The 22,745-nt window shown below is 41.1% G+C and overlaps 4 protein-coding genes across 6 annotated transcripts; all 4 read right to left on the minus strand.

Moving 5' to 3' along the window:
- Positions 1-1,066: 1,066 nt before the first annotated feature.
- Positions 1,067-7,944, minus strand: LOC115736219 (histone-lysine N-methyltransferase ASHR3-like). The gene is made up of 11 exons (XM_030667794.2): positions 7,498-7,944; positions 6,864-7,010; positions 6,571-6,725; positions 6,212-6,287; positions 5,143-5,260; positions 4,857-4,950; positions 3,841-3,934; positions 3,607-3,685; positions 2,194-2,365; positions 1,428-1,508; positions 1,067-1,267 (listed from the first exon to the last, which is right to left on the minus strand). Exons 1-11 carry the CDS (start codon positions 7,837-7,839, stop codon positions 1,111-1,113), a joined length of 1,515 nt encoding a protein of 504 aa, XP_030523654.1. The 5' UTR covers positions 7,840-7,944; the 3' UTR covers positions 1,067-1,110.
- Positions 7,945-9,669: 1,725 nt separating this feature from the next.
- On the minus strand, positions 9,670-12,102 carry LOC115736199. Of its 3 annotated transcripts, XM_048277623.1 has the most exons (3): positions 11,868-12,102; positions 11,421-11,658; positions 9,670-11,324 (listed from the first exon to the last, which is right to left on the minus strand). In XM_048277623.1, exons 2-3 carry the CDS (start codon positions 11,626-11,628, stop codon positions 9,721-9,723), a joined length of 1,812 nt encoding a protein of 603 aa, XP_048133580.1. In that variant the 5' UTR covers positions 11,629-11,658; positions 11,868-12,102; the 3' UTR covers positions 9,670-9,720. The 3 variants fall into 3 exon arrangements, with proteins under 3 accessions (XP_048133580.1, XP_030523624.1, XP_030523625.1); XM_030667764.2 differs by having other exon boundaries at positions 9,670-11,658; XM_030667765.2 differs by having other exon boundaries at positions 9,670-11,658; positions 11,863-12,102.
- Positions 12,103-13,974: 1,872 nt separating this feature from the next.
- LOC115736056 lies at positions 13,975-15,846 on the minus strand. The gene has a single exon (XM_030667548.2). It carries the CDS (start codon positions 15,844-15,846, stop codon positions 13,975-13,977), a length of 1,872 nt encoding a protein of 623 aa, XP_030523408.2.
- Positions 15,847-18,622: 2,776 nt separating this feature from the next.
- Positions 18,623-20,488, minus strand: LOC115736057. The gene has a single exon (XM_030667550.1). It carries the CDS (start codon positions 20,486-20,488, stop codon positions 18,623-18,625), a length of 1,866 nt encoding a protein of 621 aa, XP_030523410.1.
- Positions 20,489-22,745: the final 2,257 nt, after the last annotated feature.

Below are 22,745 nucleotides of genomic sequence, written 5' to 3' on the forward strand. Positions count from 1 at the left end.
TAAAATCATAAATTATATTTAAGTGCACACTTTGTAATTATCATTAGCAAACTTTAAAGTCACATTGACTCTTGTTTAATGTTTGGTCTTTCATGTAAGCATCATTTTATTTACGACCTTTGGTTTTTTGCCACTTATTTAGATATTTAGCAGTAATTGTCATTCCTTTTATATAAGTCTGTCGATAGTTTTTTAAAATAGGTTTAAATCCACACTATCAAAATTTTTAGACTTTGGCTTTTAATTCCGATATAATATATTTAAAATTAATTCGATCTACAAATATTTCATTAAATGTTTTTTTTGTCATTTATAATTTAATATGAAATTATGTATTGACTATAAATACGTGACAAACTTAACTCTCAACTTATACGACCAATCACATACGCAGTTTCCGTTGCTTTTTTGATCAAATATAACGGCACGGTACAATTTGATAAAAAGTCGTGTTGTGATAATTCTGACTTATTTATTTTATAATCAATTATTTCAAATGCAAGGTCATTTTAACCGAACTACAAAACCCATCGCCTAAGCCGGTCCAAATCATCAATCTCACTTCAGATTGGATGGGTTCGAACGAACTGAATTATTGTCAATGCTCGTGACTGTAAGTGCACAACTGCAGCTATTCGATGGCAGAACTCCAGCACAAACATCGAAAGACTACTACGGCTAAAACCACAAATTTTAACGAGTACAGAATCACGCAACTGATTGATCGTTAGTAAATCAGCTGCCAGGATTGAACAAATCATAATATTACCACTCATCGTCAGATCAAAGTCAAAACTACAATTAGCAGGAGGTCCGGTAAAAAAACTTAAGAACATAGGAACTTAAAAGAATACAAGGGAAGTGGGAACCAAACTGAAGGAAACAACCAATCTCTCATACATGATTCAGATGGTCGGTACTCATGCAAATCCATCCAAAAAACTGCAGATGAATCAGATGGAATTCCAATGGTGTGGACGGGCTCGTATTCTCTGGAAGGAAAGCTTCATCTTGGTGACTGACTAAGAGTCTCTTTGGCTTGTCAAGCTCGTTATATATATTTTATTTCTGTTCATCGTAAAGAATGTACAACATTGATGTTGTGGTACATCACAAAGTTAAAATGGCTACACAAGCAGCCGTTGTTCTTCTGCGTTTCGAACCCCAGCAAACCTCTAACTTGGCAATCTTCTTTTTGGTTCCCAGATATCCTTGGCAGTTTTGAGATCCACAGTGGCACTCCACCTCGGGACCAAATTGTACAAATCTTTACAAAGAGAGAAAAGTTAAGAAGCCATTGCAGGGGCATTTCACTTATTCAGTTTAAGTGGAGCAAGGTAAAAGTATATCAATGTATGTTTATTTCAAGGCTGCACAAGCATAAAACATGGATAATACTTTTTTTCAATCATTAAAGCCTCACTAACCTGTAATCATATGTTAGCGGCTCACCAACTTTTATTGATCGAGCCGCAAAAACACCCACCCTTGTTTCCCCCTCAACTTGCCTGAAAAAGTCAATTTATTTGAGTCCCATCATTCAAAGATTGGGAAACGGTATCTCCATCACAGAGAGAAGCCATTACCAATAGGAAAGACGATAAAACCAAACATCTAGCAAGAAGTTAACAACCGTTACGTCTCATCAGATGAACCAGAGGCAAGAAAGGATCACTGAAAGTGAGGAGGAGACTTTGGACTGATTGGGGAAACTAACAGCTATATGAAAATGAGATTTTATTGATGCCTTTCCTCAGGCCAAGTGGCGCCTGCAATTTTTTAGTTTGTCTATACTAGAAAGCTCATGCCAGAAATATTGTTTTGAGAGTACTAAATAATGCATGTTAGTCTCACTTTATACAAGAAGCCCCAAAGAAGACAGTTGCTGGTGTAACATTTGATATACTTAACACATAATAAAATAGTCAACTACGACATTTGGAATGTTAAATCACTAGGAGGACCGAAAATGCATCATATATCATTCTGTAGAGATTAGTGTGCGGCTCCCAGTAGACAGACCCGGTAAAATTGAATCTAAAAAATCCTAGCCAGGAAAATTGTTTGATTTGACAAAAGCACAGGGGGAACTTTTTAATGGTAGCATATATATCGAACAGCAACTTATAACATTTCTTTCCTAGAAATGGCAAAACAGCAATACAATCATGAAGTGTAATTGACCAAACTAACCACTTTTCCAGGAAACAGTTAGGATCGCAGCTGTGGTTAAGAAAGCGAGATGCATTTCCCTTGAATGTTGCATCAATTGTGAAGTCCTTTCGTACCTCACACATGTAGAAATTCTTCATGCCTCCGAATTTCATATCCCAAAGCCTTTTTTCACATTGAGCATCATCGATAACTGAAGCAGAGACAGTGACTGACGAAGTAAGTAAATTGAAGAACATATAAACAATCAGCTATTTTTTTTTTTTATCACCAAAATAATCAGCTATTTAAGAGCAGACAAATCAGAGAACTCATTGTGAGTGAATAATAAAAGACCAACCGGATAAATGACTGATGATATTACAAAGTTCAAGAAAATCTACCTAACCCAATATGTTTAGTCTTGAAGGAAAAGAATGACCAAGTTCAATATCCCATAAAGGCCAATTTAATTCATGAAAAGGTTTTCAGTTTTTCCTTCAAGTGAAAATGAAAACAGTTTTTTTTCTTTCTATTTTTGGTTTTCTGTTTTCTTTAAAGACATGGCCCGGTTACTGAAATTTTCAATAGGCACGAAAACCTTGAAAACGTATGTGTTTTCAAATTTCTGTTTCAATCAAGTTACACTAAAAAAAATACATGTTTTAATTTTAACATAAATTGTTAAACCAAAATTAATTCTCTGAACAGCTGTTTTGAAACGTACAGGATGCTTCGCTGATCTTCAGAGACCTATGCAAATTGACATAACAAAACCCCTGAAACGGAAGCTTTCCCTATAAACATGGCAATGGCGAGTCTGTGATAATGTTGAAGCACTTCTCTCTATCACGAGTTGATCGAGTTGATTGACACATTGGCAACTCAACTCCGCAAAAATGAAGGGTCTCTCTCTCTAAGTTCGGAGTTGGTTACACATTTTGTGTTGAGATGTTCTGTTTTACGCAATGATTAATTGTACTTGAATGGAATAAACTGTTTTCCTTTACATTTTGAGATAAGAAGTTGCAGTTGCCATGGAGAGGACCAACTCAGTCCAGAATGAAACGTGGGAATCTTGTTTTGACTGAAAATTATGAAAACAGGAAAAAGGTGTTTTCTTTTCTCCAGACCATACATAAAATAAACCTATGGCGTTATCTATTGAAAATATTTCCAAAACCATCCCAAACACATTATCGTGCTGTTCTGTCATTTCTCAAATGAGAATGAAAATGAAAACTTTGAAACCTTCCATATACCAAACAGGCCATAAAATCTTCATTAACAACAATGTGAAACAACAAAGAGACATATACTCAATCTGGCATAGACGTTGCATAAAACTCACCAATATAAAGACAAGACAAACATCAATGATCTCGACTACCGACAATCCAGGAAAGAGAAAAGACGACAAAAACACCAATAATATTGGCCGCAGACATTGTTTACCTTCTCCGATATATTCAACGATAAATTCCCCTTTATTTATGGATTCAGCTGCCTCTACTCCCCAACCACATAATTCTGTCTGAGATGGAAAATAATACTTTCCATTTAAGTCATCAAATACAGAACTTCAATTAATAATGAAAGTACTATCGTAAAATACTGTATCTTCTCGTTCTTAGAAACGATATACAAGACAGATAAATTAATTCGGGGTAACTGAAGATGCTATCTTACCTTAACGATCTTTATCTTCTTGTCCTTCCGAAATGGCCTGTTGTTGCAATTTTCTGGGCAACGACAAGCCTTTGAGCAGCTTATGCATTGGACTCTATCAGAAAAATTATATATGCATCATTTGCTTGGACAGAATGTAATAAAAGAATGCTATACAAGTAATGGATAAAGCATAGCATCAGAATAGAAATTTCACGAACACAGTTTTGAGTCACATTCACACCTAGCTCACTTGTAGAGTACACCATGTTAGAGTCCAAATGACCAGATAATATCATGCAATACTAAATTTCCACAAGCTTAAGCTGATCGAAGCAGTTCAATGACAGCACTATCAGCAAATTAGTAGTTTGTCGTTGAGCAATTTATACAATTTTGTTATTCACGCCATGTATCCCTTGCACAGTAAATGATCCTAATGAGCACTAGAGCAGCGCTAAATGCATTCCAGGATGCACCATTGCAGTCTGCCCGGCTACCCATAAAACATTCGTAAGTCATGAGGCACATGAACAATACAAGATGCAAATTTATCAAATGGAGAGAACCCTATCAATCAGTTGAGATGGAAGAACTTGATTTCCGGTCTTGAATTTATTTCTGAGGCCTCGTAAACTGTGTTGATAATAAAAGGAAGAGTGCGCTGTCAAATTTCGTAAGTAAAGAAGCTAAATGTGGGGCTGGAGTAGTGACCTCCTGATGCATCCCCAGTTTCTCCTTCCTCTGTGAGCGTGGACAAGTACACAAGAATTTAATTAAGCTTCTTTTCAACCATCAAAGAAAGGATACATATGGTAGAATTTAATAGTTTAAGAGTGTTCGTTCACAAGTACCCAGCCTAAAACTATCAGTGAAAAAGCTACACATGTAGAAATTAATATGGTATTAATGTATACTTCTTGCAAACTGTAAAATTCTTGGATTGCCCTTAATGTTGTATGAGCCGAAGATCCCAAATACAAGTGCAGGAAGACTGGTGGCAACACTGGAGTAGGTAGAAAGATCCTTACTAATACCTGCACACACAATTATCAGAGCACATGGAACTGCAACTTGAGCATCCAATACCATCTCCAACATCATCACGCTTCTTCCTGGTTAGATAAATATCTGATTCCAGTAAAGGCCAGTATCATTCGAGTGATGACTGCAAAATGACGGGTGAATGAAACATCAACCAGTATGGATACTACGTATCTTTTGTCATCCTGAATTCTGTGCTATAACATTTTGACTGTAATTGACAACATCACCATGTCGCACTACTATAAAAAATATAACGCAATGCAACGCAAAGGATACTTCGCCTGATGTGCACGTATGGAGGTGGCTCCATCTTATTTTCAATCATGTCTTTCATTGTTATGTCAAACTTAAACTCCTCTTCGTCGTAAGGAGTAGGCAAGTGACTGAAAATTTCCTACAGTAACAAGTATATAAAAGTTAGCATCCCAGGAATAACACTTAGAGAGATCAATACGCAGCTTCCAATCAATGGGACATCAGACTGCAAAGAACTGGTCTGTTTACTGCTATATGGCTATCTAGAAGAACTTGTATGAACACTAAATGATCAAACATAGGAAGGTTAATGGTGTTGGGACACATGCATATTAGGGCAGGATAAGCAAGATTTGTATTAGAACAGATACGTAAAATTGTCTCCAAAGACTACCTAATTTCATTTCAGACACCACGGTTACAAAAGCTGCACTCAATATCAGTTCCAGGGAATATTCGTAAACCACAAAATAGGCCGCAAGTACATGTAGCAACTTGCCTATAAGCTATAAAGCATTACAATATGCTTAGGAGGAAGTAGGAACAAGGTAATAATATAAGAAAACAGCAATTTCAATGGCAAATGTAGCAGTAAAAAAACTAGAATGTGAAGACTTTTGTTGAGAAAACAAAGGGTAATGTTGTCAAAAAGAGATGGAACAGAGGATTAGAACACACATAGCTGTTGTCCCACTGCCTCCACGAGGGAGAAATACATTATTACCATTTCACTCAGTAGATGCAGTGTGCTGAATACTAAGTGCTAGTAGTGACTTATATATTCAATTTAGTTCACAGGAATTAGATATGTATAACATAAGAATGGCAAAATGGATGTCTCCTTACACCCGGTGGATCTAAAGATGGTGTTCATGAAAGCCAAAGTGACTGCATTCAGAAAACACCTTTCAGAACATTCGTTGAGGCCATGACTAATTCTCTAGTATTTTCTTTTGGAAGTGCAGTTTCATTGGATTTCAATCCCATGCCATAAAAATGGGTTTGTAATGTGCACTAGGTGCCATAGTTAAATCACAATATATAAAACTACCCCATATAACTTAATAATAAAGGTTATCCAATGGCTGACCTCTATGTCTGATGTCGAAACAGCATGCTGCTCATTCATCAAATATGTAATCCTGTCAGCCAACCCGACCAGTAAACTATAGGGGCAATATAGAAATTCAGAACAAATATACAGATAACCAAAAGAACAATTCAAGGTAACTTGAATGTTTAAAAAACAAAGAACGAAAATGGGTTGGAAATTTTGAATACTCGTACCATTGGATATCGTCTAAAACTACTCTATCGTCTAGTAGCATGAAAGTGTTGTTAGAGCTTCATGCTCTTTGAATGAAAACATCCTAAAGTGGTTTTGTCAAATAGCTTCACCAGAAAAATAACCTCTCTGATGAAGCAAAGAGATTGACCTTCTTAACCAACCGTGAATTAGTCAGATGCCTCCAACAGACAGCTCGCCCTGGTGCATTCTTCAAATGCATCACCTTTTCTGGCCATGCTGCACACTTATAATGCGAGGCTATTGTGCACAGCACACATCGCCAGTGTGGTGGTCTCTGTTTGCAGATGAAGCATGCCTTCGCAAATAAAACACAAACGCATAAAACAAAAAATTACTTTTATACCACGCAAAGGAAAACGACACGTACCTTGCTAAATTAAAATAATAAATAAATAGGAAAAGCATCAAATTGTAGAAGAAAAAGAGAACTTACATGCTGTGGACACTTGAAACTCTTCAAATTGGATATCCCAAGCCTTTCCTTGGCACATGACGAGTGATAGGTCCCATTACAACCACGAACTACACACTGCAACTCCTCATCAGGGCATATAAAATGATGGCAAATGACGCATTTGGCCTGACATGGAGTGGAATGTCATTCAAACAAGACCATGCTTATGACTGGAAAGTCCTCTCTTGCTGAAAGAACAGAGACTGGCAGAAAAATCTTTGTAGCACTACTCATTTGTTGCCCACAGAATTAATTAAGTTACTTGCGAGTATTTTTTTGTTCTATAGTTCGAAAATTTACCCATATAAAGACCTAAGCGGTGACTCGATTAGTACAGTAAAAGTGATCAGAATCTGCAGAACCTGGTTAATGTCCTACCATAGTTCATGTAACAGTAAGTCTCAAGCACATACAACACTATTCCTCACATAGATCCTTAGAAACTGCTAAAGACGAAGAATACAATTCAACGAACTTCATGGATTCACAGAATCAGGCACATTTTGTCACCTACTCCAACTTTTTGTTTTTGGTCAGACACCTACTCCAACTAATAAGCAAGAGAAATTGAAGAAAGAAAATGAACACCGAACAGAGATTACCGAGCTCTTACCATTCTCTTGGCGCCAACGAGGAACGGAAGGAAGCACCCGGACCGTGCCTCGCCCGACCCCATCTTCCGCTCGGCCCAGTCCCCCACATAATCCTCCAGCGTCCTCGCCCCGTTCCTCCTCGGCGCAGCGCCTCCGTTCTGCAGATGCAGGTTCTTTTCCCGCGCTGGCTCGCAGCCGGGGGCTCCGCCTAGGGATTTCGGTGAGCTTGGGAGAGGGGCCTCGACGGAGGCTCGAGGAGGGGCCGCGACGGAGGCTCGAGGAGGGGCCGATTTGAAGTCCGAGCCGCCGTAAGCGACCGCAAGAGGCGAGGAGAGGGGTGGATTGTTGCCCAAGTCCGGCATGATTTCCGCTTGGACTCTGACCCCCTTGTTGCTTACAGAGAAAACCCTAGACGATCGGATGAATATGTCTGAATGAGCCGACGAGAGAGGAAGAGGGAGGGAGAGGCTTTTGGTTTTGGCGGGAAACGGGAATTTATTTAATTTTTTTTTCATCCGGCGGTGCGAATTTACGGAGCGGGGGCTTTCGGATCGGTGTATTTACGAGATCGCCACGGCCTTTTTTACAGGGCAAAAGACCAGAGGAGGCGTGCGATGTCTTCTTCTTCTTCCTTTTTTTTTTTTTTTTTTTTTTTTTTTGATATTTTTCTACGGCCTCGACCAATATTGGCGTGAATGAATCCTGATAACCCGAACTGGAGGCTCGCTACCGGCTAGAGCGGACCGGTCGGGGCCCGGACTTGGTGCTCAAGGGTCGGGGATAGATCCTTGACAATCAAACTCTGTACGTGTACGTGAACGTTAGATCGGGTCTCCAATCGGAAGTCCGTGACCGACAGGTAGAGATTTTGGCATCACGGTCTTTGAGAATTATAACTTTTGTACGTAAAATTAAGATGTATTGCTCACATAAATGAATGAACGAAAAATATATTTATCTTACAGAGTTCAAAGACGATCATCGTCGTCCCCTATCGATGAGATCGGAGGATTAATCTAAATTAAACCACGAATGAAATTTTGAGAATCGCTCACCGATGAATAGTATAAATTTTGAGATCTCTGGCTTCAACTCTCATCCTCTCTTTCCTGTGCTATGCAGTATAACTTTATTCCTTTTCCTTTTTTTTTTTTCTGCTTTTGATTGTGTATTAAGATAAAAGTTATGCTCGAAGGGACCGTGTATAATACTAAAATTTCGTACACTACGCACCCCTCTCGCTCATGGCGAGGAGATTCACCTCCACACCAGTTGGAATGACGATCTTCTACCGCGCTCGTAAAAAAAGGAGTCTATGCGCCAATATCTACGAATGATTATTCTAACTTTCCCCACTTTATGGAATATGTCTACCTTGTTCTGCAGTACACAAACATATCTAGTCAATGAAAAATATTTCCATTACCGACAGTAAATCATGTTCAAACATTTGCGCGGGCGATAAAAAAATATTTTTCGTTCATTCTCTTTTTTAAGTGATATTATGGATTATTTTTTTTTAAAAAGATACATTTCAAATCGCTCATTTTTCACGAAACAAATCTTAATCGGTCGGTTTGTGCAACCGCAGGTTATTTAACAGTTTTGCATGGAGGTGTCACTTGTAGTATCTCATACTACATAAGATCTCTCTAATTGCTTTGCGTCACACAACACGTGACGTCAAATTATTCAAAACTACTACGATATCAAGCTTGTGACCATATAACAAATTTAGTTATTCATGACAGTATTGTCCTCGATGCTCACCGGAAAGGGAAAATGGCTGTGACAGACAATATATTGTGCCTATCTTTTATCTTTGTCCCATAGAAATTTACCATTTGGGTTTCGTTTGTTTCGCGAAAAATGAATGATCCGGAGAATGTTTTCTGAAAAAGATTGTTTGTACCGCTTATAAAAATGAACGAATGGCAAAATATTTTCGTCGTCCCACGAAAATATTTTGACATAAATTATTGTCGATAATGAAAATATTTTTAATTGACTAATTATGCGAAACGGTATAAGAAATTATTTTTTTAAAATATTTTTTAAATAATTTATTTTTCGCAAAATGAAGGCAACATTAGATGTAAAACTTTATGGCAAAGAGGCAAAGGAGGACAGGATCATTGGTTTCATTTCCTAGCCCCAAAGAGAGAGATATAAAGGTTGGGCTCTACCATTCACAACCAGTTATAATCACAACACATGAATCAATCAATCAATCAATCAGTTTTCTAACCACACTTGCCCAAGTTGAACCTGTCAGTCTGGTGAGCTAGGAGGAGCCAAACGAGAGTAATGAACTCCCCACCTCTCCTCAGCTGCTGTGCATGGGTATCAAAATCACAGTTATATGCAGCATAACACAGCATCTCTGTCCACACACTGCTAATGATTTCCCATTTTTTATCTCTGTGCATCATCAATTTCACTGAGAGTTCCTGTGCATCAGGCAATATGAGCCACCCTAGTTCAACCACAGGATCTTTTCGCTTTCGGGCCGCACCGTCGTGGGGTTGATCCGTATGTAGGAATCGGCAGGCTGAATGTTCGTCCTTCATTTCCGGTGACAACTTGATGACCTCGGATAAATGCTTATAGATAACGTGCCCAGAAGGGACTGATAGCATTTCGGGGAGATTAACCAGGAGATGCATCATGTATTCTGAGACCCATTTGCTCATGTCCTTAAGTGAAGCTTCTCCGCTTGTGTCGGCCTCATCTAGATGGTGACAAATGCTGGTGGCAACGTGCCATATGGCGATACTCCTGCCGAACTCCGTACGGATGCTCCATTGCAGTTCTTGGCAGCAATCGTGCCTCTCGAGCGCCCATTCACCTCTTTTAGTGAAGGGCTTAATGCCTCGTTGACGTTCCACTGCCTTTATCTCATGGAGTACAAGTTCTTGCAGCTCTTTAGGAACTTTTTCCTTGTATGCCAGGAATCTGTACTTCTTCCATTCTTCTTCGAGGCAACAGCATTTCACGATCATAGATATTAAGCTGCTCGAATCAGGCTTGAGGCAAAAACGAAGGAGATTGAACTGAGGCAAGCGATTCGACCATCTTTGCTTTGCCAGACAGAATTGGACTAGAAAGTGAAGGAGTCTTTCCATTCGCAGTTGATGATGGTGTCCGATTGCCCATATTATTGCCCTGTCTGAGAAGAGCAGTTTCAAGTCCGAATACAGTTCAAGGATCAAGGCTATAGCCAACACCGAAAAAGTGAAGGTGACATTCTTGCGATGCAAGAAGTCTTTGCTGAACATCACTGCAAATCCGGAAAAGGTCAATACAATGCACAAAAAAGTAAGAAAACGGAGCATAAAACCCAGCTTAGTGTAGATAATGGGCGTTTTTGTATAGAGGGCATCGTACATGAGTCCTAGTTCGATCTCGGTAATCTTGAAAACCTCAATAGGTGAATAATCCTCTATCGATAACGAGGGAAAGGAGATGTACAATGGGTGGTAGATCCAATTTTTCAAATGTGGTTTTATGCGGTCGAAGCGGTAAAATGCTTTTAGAATTAGATCTGCTCCATGAATATCTTGAGGTAAGTTGCTAAACATCACATGGAAGGCATTCTCTTCATCGATCCTTGAAATGGCCATGCCCGCCTCCTGGTCAAGAGCAGATTTCAAAGCCCATGCCCTCTCGCCGTATTTGATGAACCCGGCCAGAAACATTGGCAAGGTTAGGAATGAGAGGCTAGTGTAAGTCCAGCACCTGATGAGAATCCAAATAACTAGACCCGCTTGGGCAACTGTTTCAACTATTTCTCTCGCCCCCAACTGATTATCTTGAATCGAATAGGCAGTAATGGTGTCGGGGCTTCCTAGGTGCAGCAAGAGAATTGGGGCAAGAAGGGCCTTAAGTGAAGTGTTTGTATCGGGTAAACTAGGGTCGCCGACGCTAATGTCGCTAAGCTTACCGATACCAACAGTAGCGACCCAGCCTGCCATTAAGTAGCTCGACCAAACGGTGAGTCTGATCAAGAATCCCGTGATGTAACTCCGGCGACGGCCAAAGGCCAAAAGGATGATTTGGAAGGTAAGGCTCAATAGTACCAAAGTCTGAATGTCCCACGCATTCCAGAATCTCTTGGCCTGCTTGATAATTGGGTCCCAGAACATGTCCATCTTCTTTCCCTCTTTCAAGATGGCAGAAATCTGAACAAGTACATATCATTTTGAGAATAATCACATCTTTTTTCAATGTTGATTTCGTCAAAAGGAACCCCAATTCAGGTGAACAGAAGATAATCTAACAAAAGCATTAGTCTTACACTAAAATTGAACAGCATGAGCAAGTAAAATGCTCCAAGATAATTGAACCAGGAAATCGATAACAGAGAACGAAGCATTGGAGTGCACCTTACCTGGCCGGGAAACTATTTGTTGGGCTATATACTGGAACTACAAAAGCGGAAATACAGAGCATTTGGAAGGCTGCCCTTCTTGTTCTTTTTTTTTTTTTTTTTGTTGGTAAATTTTGAGAAGCATCAGATAGGTTTCTGTCAGCTGTTACATGAGCACAGGACAGGACGAGCGGTTGAGAGACATCTTATATATATGTTCCTTAAGGGTCTCCCAAACAACGAAAACCACAGGTGAACTTCACAGAAGAATAGATCTCTTGCTTGAACTCTCATCCTATCTTTCCTGTCCTGTGTATAACTTTTCTCGTTTTCCTTTTTCTGCTTTGGTTATGTACTAAGTTATAAAGATGCTCGTATGGACCCTGCATAATACTAAAGTAACGCACAGTCGAGATTGTCTCAACTTTCCTAATTTATGAACATGTCTACCTTGCTTTACAATAAAGAAGCAGGGGGGGTTTATTTGATATTCAGTTGAATGCCGTGTTCTCTTTATACTTTTCCTTTCTTGCTACATCACAAACAGATCCCATTTTACAATAATGGAGATGGATGGCCCTTTTTGGTTCAGCATTGAGAATGAGTATTGAGACTCTAAAGTTCTTTGGCCAAATATAAATGGTGTTTGGTTCATTTTTTGACTTACTTTGGAGAGATGCAATTGCATCTTAAATGCTGTCTAAAGTCTTTTTGCCCAAAGTACCCATAGAGATACTCCAGGCTAAAGGACTTTTGCGAAATACAACTAATTTTTTTTCTTTTAAATTTATCACATTAACTTGCCGCCACCTGTCGCCGCCGCCACCGCTGCCGCCGCTGCCCACCGCCACCAGCCACTCGCTGCCCGTCATCTGTTGCCGCCTGCCGCTGCCACCCTCAAATCGCAGCCTCCCGCCCGCCGTCGCCTGCAACAGCCACCAGCCGACCGCTGCCAGCCGCGGTCCACCATTGCCCGCCAACCGTCGCCGCCCGCCGCCTCCCCCCACCGATCGCCACCGCTCGCTGACCGTCACCCGCCGCCATCGCCGCCGCCACCACCGATTGCTACCGCCTCCCACCTCTGTCTACTGCCACCTTTTTTTTCTAAAAAGTAAAAGTACTTTACAAAGTTCATTTTTCACCAAACAACATTTACGTCAAAGTTGTTTTTTAATGTGTTTTTAAAATACACTTTACCAAACACTACTTGCATTTTGGAAAAGGTCTTTAGCCCAAAGATATTTGCATTTTCTCAAAGTCCCTTAGTCAAATGCTGAACCAAAAAGGCCCGATATAGTTATTTGATTGTAGCTTGATTTACTTCCTTCTTCATCTGTCAGTTTGGACAAGCGCTGGTCGTTTATCAATTTTGCATGGAGGCGACGCTTGTAGTATCTTATACTCCTGAAGACCTCTCAAATTGCTTTGCTTCACACAACCCATGATATCAAATTATTCAAAGTGTCATGATATCAAGCTTGTGACATGTAGCAAATTAGCTGTTCCTGATTGCATAATCCTTGATTCACACTGGAAAGGGAAGTAGTTTAGGCTTGGCTGTTTCTTTTAATTGCGTTTCAAGTGCTTTTCCGAATGTCTCTTCTTTCTCTAGTTGAGAGTGATCTCATTCCCAATAGAAACCTACTCAAATTGAGGCGTCTAATACGAAGAATAGACGGGTAAAATGCAGTCGCGGATATATTTGCAGTATAGTTTGCCGAAAATCGCTTCATTGGGCTTAGTCGAACTTTCTTATGTGTTTTCTGGTATCCTTGACAAACTGACTTTCTAGGAAAGTAACCAGTTCAACAAACAGTAGTCCGAGAACAAAAATATGAGAAAACAAATGAGCAAAAGAATGAAAAATCAAAGACAATGCGACCCAAAGAAACGATCTTTAACTCCAAATTGAACTTCAATGCATATTACATGGACTGACTGAGCAAGTTGCACCGAATCGTCAGCTGCAGTCCCTGCATATAAGTAGAACTAGGAAAACAAATAAAGAAATAACTGATGAAAGAGATCAGGCACAATTGTTCGAATGATGAGAACTGAGTATCGGTTATTATGAATGTCAAGTGAACTGTTGTGGTTCCTGTTTACTCTTGGACACCCCAGCTTAAACTCAAATCTCTTGACTCATGAGTTTCATAGAATGAAACTTGTCCGTCCTGTGTGCTAGCAGAAGCCACACATGTGTTAGAATGTCTCCGCCTTGCCTCAAAAGCTTCGCATGGTTATAAATCCGGCAATTATAAGCTGTGTAACACACGATCTCCACCCAAACGCTGCTTATAAGCTTCCATGGATCATTCATCTTATTCAGCAGGCCTGCGAGTCTTTGCGCCTCCTCAAGGACATGCCACTTTTTGAAGATTATATCGCCCATGCCAGGCTCTGAGTCAAATTCTTGCAAATGGTCGGCCGATAACTTTTCCAAGGCGCTGTCTCTGTTGCCTGAGATTGAAACCTCCAGAAATTTCTTGACCTTGGAGTAAGCACGCTGAAAGGTGATCTCATAGGTGGTGAGCGACAATACATAAGGCCGTATTGCAAGGAGGTACATCATGTAATCCGACAGTAGCTTGCTTCCCAAGCAATTCTTCGTGTCCTGAAAATTCAAGTGATAGCAAATATCTGTTGCGATGTGCCACGTGATGATGCTTCTGTCGAATGCCATCTCGATGCTCCATCCTAGTTCATCCCATGAATTGTGAAGCTCGAGTGTCCATCGGCCTCTATTAGTGAAGGGTTTTACACCTCTTTTCCTCTCCAAATCCTTTATGCCTTCTAGGAGCAGTTCTTTCAGATTCGTGTTGATTGCTTCGCGAGTGGATTTCCAAGATCTCTTGAACTGCTCCTCCTGGCCAACAAATCGAAGGACTTTGATGCACTTTGACCATTTCTTATCCAGGCAAAATTCTAACATATTGAACTGCCCGATCATACCTGTGGATCTCTTCTTTTTCATGGACATTTTCACGAGAAAAGGTAGAAGAGTTGACACCATCGGCTTCCTGCAATGCTCAACGATCCTCACTATTGCCCAATCTGAGAATGGCAGAATCAAGATTTGGTAAATTTCCAAAACTGTCACCCCGATCAGCAGAGCATATGTATAGGCCACATACATGTCAAGCAAGAAAGAATTTTGAAAAATTCCTGCAAACCCACTTAAGGTCGATACCAAACTGAAGAAACTAATCAACCGCAACATGATGCCGAGCCTAGTATAAAGAACTGGACCCTTAGTATAGAGGACGTCGTACATAAATCCTAGCTCGATGGCAGTTGTCAAATAGGCATTCTCCGCATTGTATTCTTCTATCGATGTCCAGGGGTGCGACATGAACATGGGGTGGTATAGCCAGTTCTCAAGGTGGGGCTTCAAAGTGTTGAAGCGGTAATAAGCCTTCACGAAGATATCTAAGCCTGGGATGTTGGTGGGTAGGTCTTGGATCAACTTGGGGATGTTCTTTTCTTCATCAATGTTCTTCAATGTTATACTCATGTTTTGGCTGTACACCGATTTGAGAGCCCGAATCGTTTCTCCATACTTAATCGTTCCAGCAACAAAGATTGGGAAGTACAATGAAGCAGCGGCTGAGGTGGCCCAACAACGGATAAGGATCCAAACCACGAAACCTACGGAGAAGACAAAGTTTAGTACTTTTCTTATCCCTAGCCGGTCGTCTTCAACCGAGTACGCGGTTATGCTATCTGGGTTCCCGAGCTGCATCAGAAGCAACGGCGCTAAGAGTGCCTCTAGCTCTGTTTCGTGTTTGGGTTTTTCCGGATCATGGACACGGATTACTGTGAGCTTGCTGAGAGCTAGGGTGGCGACATAAGTCGCAAGCAAGTAGGAGGACCATACAACAAACCTTATCACTAGGCCAGTCATATATCTCCTCCGGCCGCCAAGGATGGCCAGAGTGATTTGAAACACGAGGCCAGACAGTACTAGTAGTTGGATGCTCCAAGCTTCCCAAAGATCCATCAGCCGTGGAAAGAATTTCGTAATTACTTGGGGAACCCAGCCGAAAAAGTTCATGGCAACGACTTCCTTCTTGTGTTGCTCTCTTTAAAATGAAAGATAAGTTGCTGGAAAAATAAAAGTAGACAAGGGAGTCAAACCTTAATCAACTCTAAGATTTAGTGTGAAACAGCAGCATTTGCGAGTGAGATAAAGAATTCAATTTTGTGGATAACTTAATCAACAGGTAATGAATCTTGTTCTTCAATAGTAATTCAGATTAATTTCACTACTTTTGATCAATAAACTATAGTTAGTGTTGTGGATTGCTCATTGAACATTAGAAATGTCGGTCGGGGTCGGTTCATTTCGTTGTGGTCATAGACTTCTGAAGTCTAAGCTTCTACCCCAGATTCCGAATTTCTAACAGAAAACTATCCCTGACATGCAATGCATTCAAATGATACATGTGATAATCATGAGCAATCCAGATCTCCATCATCTTCCACATTCGGTATGATTTTTCTGTGTATTCGATTTCTCTTTGCAATTTTGTTTTCCATAAAGAAACTGATGATAGACATGTCTTGCAGGTTCATAGCTCAATATTACCCATCATCGAATCTTGGGAGAAGAATTTTAAACTCTTGTCACCTGTTCGGTAATGTCTTATGCATGGTGCATCGTTAGAGCATGTTAAAATGTGCATATTTACCCGTCAATAACACAAAATTTTTCATGCAGATTCGAAAACCCGAATGTCGAAAGCTCGGCTTTTGATCTAGCCTTGCGGCAGTTCTCGTCGTAACTTTCAACATGCAGATAGGAGGCCAACAACTGAAACAATGGCCTGTTTAATTCGACATTCCAGAACAAAAGCAAGAATTGAGCCAGCTAGAGCACTGACCTCTCAGCGAAGCGATGCTGTACCGATATGGAACAAAAAATGCTGTCCGAAATCCTTAGATCGAAAGCTGTTCAGAGAATTGAGACCCTGCTTTCATTTCCAGAGAGCAAAGAACACTTCCATGTAAAACATTCTTTTATAGCATAAGATTGCTTAAAGTGTTCATGAGCACGTGCATGAGAACAAAAAGGACCAAAGAATAACAGAATAGATTATGTACTTGTGACTTTCCCTTTTCAACATTTCGGCACAAGTTCATTCGGATTTTTGCTGCTTTACCGATCATAGAAGTAACCTCTTAGTCCTTTTCCATTATTCTAACAACACTTTCGGCGGACACGTGGTTCTCCTCGTCCAGCTATACTGAAGCATCGGTCGCAATTTTCTGCTCCGTTCATCACTAAGCTTTCCCAATTATTAGTAGCTAGGCTCCGTTTGTTTCACGGAAAATGAGTGATTTGGCTAAAAATGATTGCAGACCCCCACACCACCGAGCCTCCGCCCCCACGCCAACATCACCACTGTAGCCGAACTGACATTGATGCCCTTGCCTCCGGCTCCCATCACTATTTGTGGCAAGCTTAATTGTGTCGTAATGATCATGCGAGCTCATGATCACTGCGGACTGTGCACAGATCGGCCTAGTGCTCATAAGAGCCACCGCAGGCCTCGCAACCTCCGTAGCAAAGCTCAGCCATGGCCGCAAGAGCTCTGTTACATAGCTTTGCCTTGGTTTCGAGAACAAGTCCTAGAAAAAAACATAGATGAAAAGTTATCGAAATTATAAAATAATTTAAACTCATGGCCCTAGAGTCCCCTGGGCTTTCATTTGTGTCTGTGTTGTCTTCAAATAAATTCCTAGAACAGCACATAGGTGTATTTTCTGCGGAAGTGTAGGAGAAAGCCAAAGAATAGGAACATGCACGATCCATTTGGTTTTACAGGGTGTTAGGATAATTGTCCAACATCTTGTACGACTCTGTTTCTTTCCAAAACCATGAGGCATATGACACGGACTGTCAGCTCTGAGTCCCAACGGGCAAGTCCTCTTATAGTCGTGTATGCTTGTGAGTGTAGCTTGCTGGTGTCGTCACAGTGAGTGAGCGATGCAGAGAGAAAGATGCAACTGGTTCGAGGGAATGACGTTAGTTTGTATTGGGAGTTTAGGTTAGAATAAATATAACCTTAGAGCTTTGAAAGGAGGGTTTGCCTTCCGTGTATAAATTGGTCGGGAGCTGATGTCGTTCTTGTGATGAAGCCTTGGTAGGCCGAAACCAGTTGTGGTGCCTATATTGCTATGCTCGTCTCGTTTGATGGACCAGATGCCCGAGCTTAGCTGAGTGTGGTACGATCCGATACGGGGAAGTTATTCGCCTTATTGTTCTTAGGAACAACTATAGAAGGAAGGCTAGCCTAGAGTGTTCTCGGCTCGTTAGACGCCGCACGAGGCTAATTTCGCTGCCAAATGTGCCGGCCTGTGACACATAAGTCCAGGAGTCAGCTTCTAATGAGCCCATACAAAACCCAACTAATGAGCAGCAACTCATTATTATAGAATTACATGTCCCTTCCCCTATATTGACTGGTTTTTCTCTCTGGTCTGAAGATCCAGTCTTGAATCAGCCAGGAAAATAAGCAATCCGATGTTAGCACCATGTCTTGAGTCCTCAATCTAACCGGACATGTGAAGTGAACTCAGGACATACAAAAAGTGCTTAACCAGATTACAGGAAATCGTTCTGCATTCGCGCTGAAGAGAGAACAGACAAAACGAAACGAAAGAAAGTCAGTTGATTGACTGCACCTTATCTAGGACAGGACAATGCATAATCCGAGCAGAAAATAAGATTTGTAAGAAGTAGTTTGATATGCAATAGCAATATGCCATCATCTCTATTCGATCTCCCTGTTCTGATCCGCACACTTCATGGTGTTGAACTTGTCCGTCTTGTGAGAAAGGAGGAGCCACACGTGAGTGATGATTTCTCTGCCCCGCCTGAGCAGCTTCGCGTGGTGGTATTGCTGGCAGTTGTACGCCGCGAAGCATAGCATCTCTGCCCAAACGCCGCTGATGAGCTCCCATGCGTCTTCGGTACCTTGCAGCTCTCTCGCAAGCCTTCGCACCTCCTCAAGGACATTCCACCCTTCGGTGATAACTGCTGATAATGCGCCACTTTCTTGCGCGGGCACGGGCTCGGACCCCAATAGAACTTTCAGGACGTCCTCTTCCGGAAATTTATTCGAGAGCATCTTGAGATTCGTGTAGGCATGATGGTAAGTGATCTCGGCCGTGGTCAAAGAGAGCATTTGAGGATGTTGTACCAGAAGGAACATCATGTAATCTGATATCAGTTTGCTTGCCTCCTTACGTTTTGAGTTTTCGTGGCACGAGTAGTAGCAGACATGGGTTGCAACGTGCCATAAGATGATGCTTCTATCAAATGCCATCTCGATACTCCATTCGAGCTTATCCAGAGACTTGTGAATCCCAAGCGACCACTCGCCTCTTTTCGTGAAGGGTCGATGGCCTCTCTTTGTTTCAAATTTTGTCATGTCTTCAAGCAATAATTCTTTCAAGTATGAGGGAATCGGCAAAGAACTTGGTGCTGAATATCTCCTGAACTTCTCGGCCATGCCGCAGACTTTGAGGATCCTGAAAAACCAGGGCCGTTTATTGGATTGGCACAAATCCAGAAAATTGAGTTGCCGAATTCTGTCAGACCACCTTTTCTTTTTCAGAGATCGTTTGACAAGAAATTTCAAATATTTCAGGACCATTGGATTCTCAAGGTGGTTCCTATTCATTATAATCACCCAATCTGAAAAGAACAGCTTCAACAACTGATAAGTTTCCAGAAACACGAGTCCGATCAGCAGCCCGAACGAGTAGATAACATACGGACCTCTCCAGTGTTTATCAAAGAAAAGCCCCATGAATCCGCTCAATGTCAACAGCAAACTGAAATAACCGACGGTGCGGAGCATGATCCCGGGCTTGGTATAAAGAACTGGTGCTTTAGTATAGAGGATGTCATACATGAACCCGAGTTCCATATCAGTTGTCAAGAATACATCTTTAGGAGTGTATTCTTCAATCAACATATTACTATGCACCATAAAGAAAGGGTGCTTCAGCCAGTCCGCAAGATGAGGCTTTAAGCAATCAAACCGGTAGTAAGCCTTCAAGAAAATATCCAGACGCGGAACGTGGAAGTTCTCCAATTCAGAGAAGATCTTCTTTTCTTCATCGAAATCCTCTTTTCTCATGTTTGTGTTCTCGTCGTACACGGAGTAGAGCGCCCAAATCGTTTCTCCGTACTTGATTATCCCGGCAATGAATATCGGAAAGTATAGTACCATTGGGATGGAGGTCTTCCAACTTCGCCAGAGGATCCAGACCACGAAAGAAAATGCCATGACCAGGTTCAATACACGCCTCGTGCTGAGCCGGTTGTCTTCCACTGAGTATGCGGTGATGCTATCTGGATTCCCCAGTAGTAGTAGGATCAAAGGCGCCAACAATGCTTTTAGTTCCGTATCACACTCTTCCTTGGACTTGCTGAGGCTGGCTGTTGTGAGCTTGCTGAGCGCAAGCGTTGCGAAATAAGAGGTGAGCAAATAAGAAGCCCAAATAACAAATCTGATCATGTCGCTACTTGATGTTTTCCTGCGGCTTCCTAATACAGCAAGAAGTGTCTGGAAAATCAAGCCGAGTAGAACAAAAACTTGAATGCTCCAGTTGTCCCAGAGCCACGTCATCTCCGATGCCCACCCTGTGTGATCGCATTCCGTACGCATCATAGAACAGTGCCTTGTACGGCCCCCTCCATGTGTGGTTGTTCCGTGCATCATTATCATGACAAGTCTCAGTGAAATAACCTTGATAAGAAGAGAAAAGAAGGCGGTGAGAGACCCTCTTTCCCTGAACTTAAGACTCTCAAGATCCTTCTTCAAGCTGACAAAAGATGATCCCCCGATGAACAATTCTGCTCAGTACCTGTAAGATATGCAGAAATGTGCCAATCGCCATCAGGGGACCATTATTTGGAGAAGTTTCATTTCCTATTTGAAGTAAGATTCCTTTTTTGCTTAATTTTCGATTTAGGAAAATAGTTCAAAACCAGTTGCTTTCCTAGTCTTTTCCTAGGCGCAGCCTTTGATTGGCAAAATCCCAGGTGCTACAGCGATAAAAGATTATTCCTGTTACAACCTTTCATCCTGGAAAAGTTTGATTGAGATAATCAAACGGATTACTATTCTCATTATGTGGAATGTGGGAACGTTGTCTGCACAAAAAGTAACCAAGTTTACTGATGATAATATAATATACATTCTCTTCCATGAGGGAATTGCTGCAAATTAGTTCCTACAGGTTTGTGGTGGAAAATTTTTGAGCTCTCCTAGAACACAACATCCCATAAACTCAGAGTTAAATATTACTAGCCAAGTACTATGAACTTATTTACTTTCAAATTCAGGATGAACCTTCACAAAAGGTGATTAACTTGGATAGATAGAGAGAGATCATTAAGTACTTCGAGCGGACCATGTCTCCCGTTCATCCTGTTGGCGGAAGCTTCACGAAAGTTCTGTTCCTTCGTAGTTGGGAGATGTAAGAAACATCCCACGACTTGAACCCGATAATCTAGTTTTACCTGTACCTACGTTCGAAAGATTAAGCCACTGTATGGGCCAACTAGTTGTTATTGATGGCTTCTTTAAACTCCAGACAAAAAATGTGGGATTTCACTTTTAACACAATCCGGATGTATGTTTAACATTCTCCCCTTCAAGTGTAAGTCCCTACCACACCAGGCCAGCTTGTTAGAGACTTTGTAATTTCAATGTGAAAAAAAAGGGTTCCACATAGGAAAAGTTGGAGGAAACTAGTTGGACTAGATGTGAGAACGCCTATGGGGGTTTTGCTTGGAGGCATGGTCTCTCAAACGGACATTTGGGTTTCACTAGATGTGAACTTTTCAGACGGACATGTCTTCTTTCAGGCATTGTGAAGAAAAATAGGCATTGCTTTCATTACGGAAAGAAAATGGCGCTACGTCAAGGAATGCATGTCCATAAATGCTACGAAAAATGGTGCATTCGGTTCAGAAGATAGCAACAAGGAAATCTGGTCGAGAACGAATCTCATCAACTTGTTTGCGATGGGGGTCCCAAAATGAAGATAGATATGATCACCGAACTGCACATGGCTGCTCTGATAAAATGTTTGGAAGAAACATGCAGAGTCGAAGGAACGGGAGGAAGTGCATATGGGAAATCATCTTGCTGCCAAAGTACTTGGAAAAGGAAGCATTGAATTCATATTCACTTCTGGGCAGAAGTTTGCTTAATGAATTTCCTGTTCCCGATCTTAGCAAGAACTCTGTATCTGCAAACCTGCTGTGTAAGAAGGGCCTTAAGATTGTTTACGAGTCTGATTCGGTGGTGAATTCCAAGAATGGTGTGTTTCATGGCGACGCAAATATAAAATATGAACGCAATGGCAATGATAAGAGACAGACAAGTAGATGAATCACTGCACGAACGTGACGGATTTCGGCGTGAATAAATCATGGAAAATAATATGAACCCTCGAAAATCACTTTAAAGTCAAGCTAGCTAGAGCACTGACCTCTCAGCCAAGTATTCTGCGGGATTCCGAGATCAAAAGCTGTTAAGATGTCTAGAAATTGAAGCTCATCCAAAATGTCTGCATGAATGATGACTTTGCTTACAATTCCATGTAAAACATTCTTCTTTAACCTGTGATTGCTTAAAGTGTTCATGAGTTTGTGCATGAGAACAAAAAAATGAACCAAAGAAGGAAACAATTGATTATTTACTTCGTACTTTCCCATTTCAACAATATTCTACATGCTCATTCTGCTTTCACCCTTTATGCAGCTTTAGCGATTATTGAAGTAACCTCCCGTCTTTTCGCTTTATTCTAACAACATTTTCGACCGAAATAGTCATCTTCAAGCTTAAGATGGAACAGACCGTCGAAGCTGGAGGT

This window comes from Rhodamnia argentea, chromosome 4 (assembly GCF_020921035.1).
Source record: "Rhodamnia argentea isolate NSW1041297 chromosome 4, ASM2092103v1, whole genome shotgun sequence".
Classification (NCBI taxonomy): Eukaryota; Viridiplantae; Streptophyta; class Magnoliopsida; order Myrtales; family Myrtaceae; genus Rhodamnia; species Rhodamnia argentea.